This window comes from Gekko japonicus, unplaced genomic scaffold, assembly GCF_001447785.1.
Source record: "Gekko japonicus isolate JY-2015 unplaced genomic scaffold, Gekko_japonicus_V1.1 scaffold2052, whole genome shotgun sequence".
NCBI lineage: Eukaryota > Metazoa > Chordata > Lepidosauria > Squamata > Gekkonidae > Gekko > Gekko japonicus.
In genome coordinates, this window is record NW_015174899.1 from 35678 (window position 1) to 38281 (window position 2604).

The 2604-nt window shown below is 36.3% G+C and overlaps 1 protein-coding gene across 1 annotated transcript in view; it reads left to right on the plus strand.

Annotated features, from left to right (window-relative positions):
- Window positions 1-2604, plus strand: part of POMP (proteasome maturation protein) — a 14975-nt gene extending 12371 nt beyond the window's left edge. The window contains exons 5-6 of the mRNA XM_015424988.1: window positions 1314-1407; window positions 2156-2604. Of these exons, the coding sequence (XP_015280474.1) occupies window positions 1314-1407; window positions 2156-2223 (162 nt within the window). The 3' untranslated portion in view covers window positions 2224-2604. The remainder of the gene's footprint in view (window positions 1-1313; window positions 1408-2155) is intronic.

Genomic DNA, 2604 nt, shown 5'->3' on the forward strand with positions numbered 1-2604 from the left:
AAAATATGGCCTTTGGTGCCTGAGAAGGTGGGGAGACAGAGGGAATGACACAGATCTCAGTCTGATCGTGTTGTTAGTAACACTGTCACCCAGTAAAAGGAATCTTAATCTGCATACATTGGCAGGTGATTTAAAAAAACAAACAAACTTTTGTTACTGTCATGTGTGTGTCATAATCTCAGAGGAGGCATCCTTTCCAAGATGAGAAAGGAAGCTGCATCTTCCTTGAAAACCGCCTGCCACCTGTGCTTTTTATAAAAATTAATATTTTTTTAAAAATATGTTGCATAGTATGTGAAAAAGCAAAAATGTTTTGGGCTGAGATACATGCAGAAATGAAAAAAATTGTGAAATGTAAGTTCAAGAAAGAACCGGAAATATTACTTTTGGGACTTAAAATGGAAGAAGTCAATATGGCAAAAAGAATATTGATGTGGTATATGATCACGACTGCTAGAATGACATATGCTCAATGTTGGAAACAAGATAAGGTCCCTGAAGTTGCGGAGTGGATTAAAAAATTACTTTTTATGGTTGAAATGGACAAAATGACAAGGAAACTTAACAATTTGGAAGCGGAAGAATTTTTTGCAGACTGGAAAGACTTTAAAGATTATTTGGAGAAATACTGGGATGTAAAGGACAATTTACTTTGCTTTGAGAACTATTGAAAACTAAAAGATAGTAGAAAATAGATAAATGTATAAGAATAATTGTTGAAAGATACGTTACCTGCGGTTGTGAATGAGGAGAAAGGGAGGTATGGGAAAATTTAAGAATTGAGCTGGAGGTTGGAGCACTGTGGGAAGCCGGAAAGGGGGGGAAAGGGAGGAGGGAAGGATATATAATTATAAAAGTTTTGATGTATGTTTGAATTTTTTAAAAATTATATCCTAATAAATTGTTTTTGAAAAAAAAATATGTTGCATAGTTAATTAGGGGCATCTTTGTAGTTCATCAGATGACTTTCGCTTAGCTAATCAAGCATCCCTTAATAGCTTCGATAATTTTAAAAAATACTTTCAGTCTAGGAGAGAAGCTAGATCTTGCAGTGTTCCCATTTTATGGAATGGGGGGAGAGATAGAAAAAAGTATGAAGAGACACCTTTCTAGTAAATCTGTACCCATTTTGAATGTACAGTGAGCAGCTTTATAAATTGTGATGAGTGCAGGTTACGATATCTGTGTGTATGTATGTAATAAATAGAAGCAAATTCCAAATTTTACTTCTCTTTTTAATTAACCTATTAAGAATGTGGGCAGCTTATTCACAGAACATCAGACTCCCTAACATGCTGTGTGGCACTTTGCAGGTCCAGCGACTTCCTTTCCTTCATAGCTCTAACCTGTCATTGGAGATCTTGAAAGGCAGCTATGACTGCATTGGTTTTGAGGATATTCTGAATGGTAAGAATCTCTTTTCAAAATTTGGGGAGATGTCAGATATGTTGAAACGCATTCATTTGCAGTCTGTATTTCTGAGATTTTTAAGGAAGGCAGAATTGTAGATAGCTCAAGACTTCCCTAAATGGCCAAAGACTCAAAACCTGTTTACAGATAGCATTGCAGTGGAGCCTCTTGCTTGCTGTGCAGTTCCATGTGAACGATTGCCACGTTGTGCATGGGCTCAGTCAGAATTGCAGAATTTGCACCTAGGAGAGGATCTACATTCTGTATTGAAATCTGCTATCAATTTGATTTTTTTAAAAACAATGTTGAAATCTGCTATCAATTTGATAATGGCATTTAAATATTGTCTGCTGTAGGGGGAAAACAGATTAATCTCCAGTAGGGGGTCTGAGCTGACAGTGCTTTCATCAGAGGGAGGTGGGGAATTTGAAGTGCAACAAATACAAATCCTGCACTTCATCTCTTGCATCAGTGGAAACTTTGCCAGTGGTAGAGTAAAGAGGGGCTACATCACCCAGCTTTCCCTCTTCATGCCTCACAGGACTCCCAAGATTGAGCATCAACTTTTCAGAGGTCTCTGAGCACCCTCCTTCATGGGGGGTGGTCTGCAAATGCATCGTAATCAGGTTTCATAGAATCTGAGCCATATTTATAATTATTTTGTTAAATACTTTCCCCCCTAACATGAACTGAATTAATACCGAAAGAAGCCGAAATAAATAAATAATACAATATTGTTTTCCAGATCCAGCACAAAGTGAAGTAATGGGAGATTCTCATATGATGATGGAGCACAAACTTGGTTTATTATAACATCCACATACTCCAGACATACTGTACATGGATATGTTTCTTGCCTGTGTCCCTGCAGATTAAGTAAACCATATTAAATGGCTGCCATACCATATTTTGTTCATATACATAATCTCTTACCTACCTTGATGAAAAGGCACATTAAATGCTTGAAGTATGTTGACTTTTGTTCTGTGTTTACTGTCAATATAAATGTAATTATTTTAAAATATCACAGGAAATCAGTATCTCTATTCAGGGCTATAGTTACTTCACGTCCACATTGTAGAAACCTGCAGACTAAAAAGTATAGAAACAGGACATTTTTAAAAATGATTTTAAAAATACTAGATTGGATGTTCTTTTGCAACTTATAACCCGGGTATTTGCTGTTGAATCTTT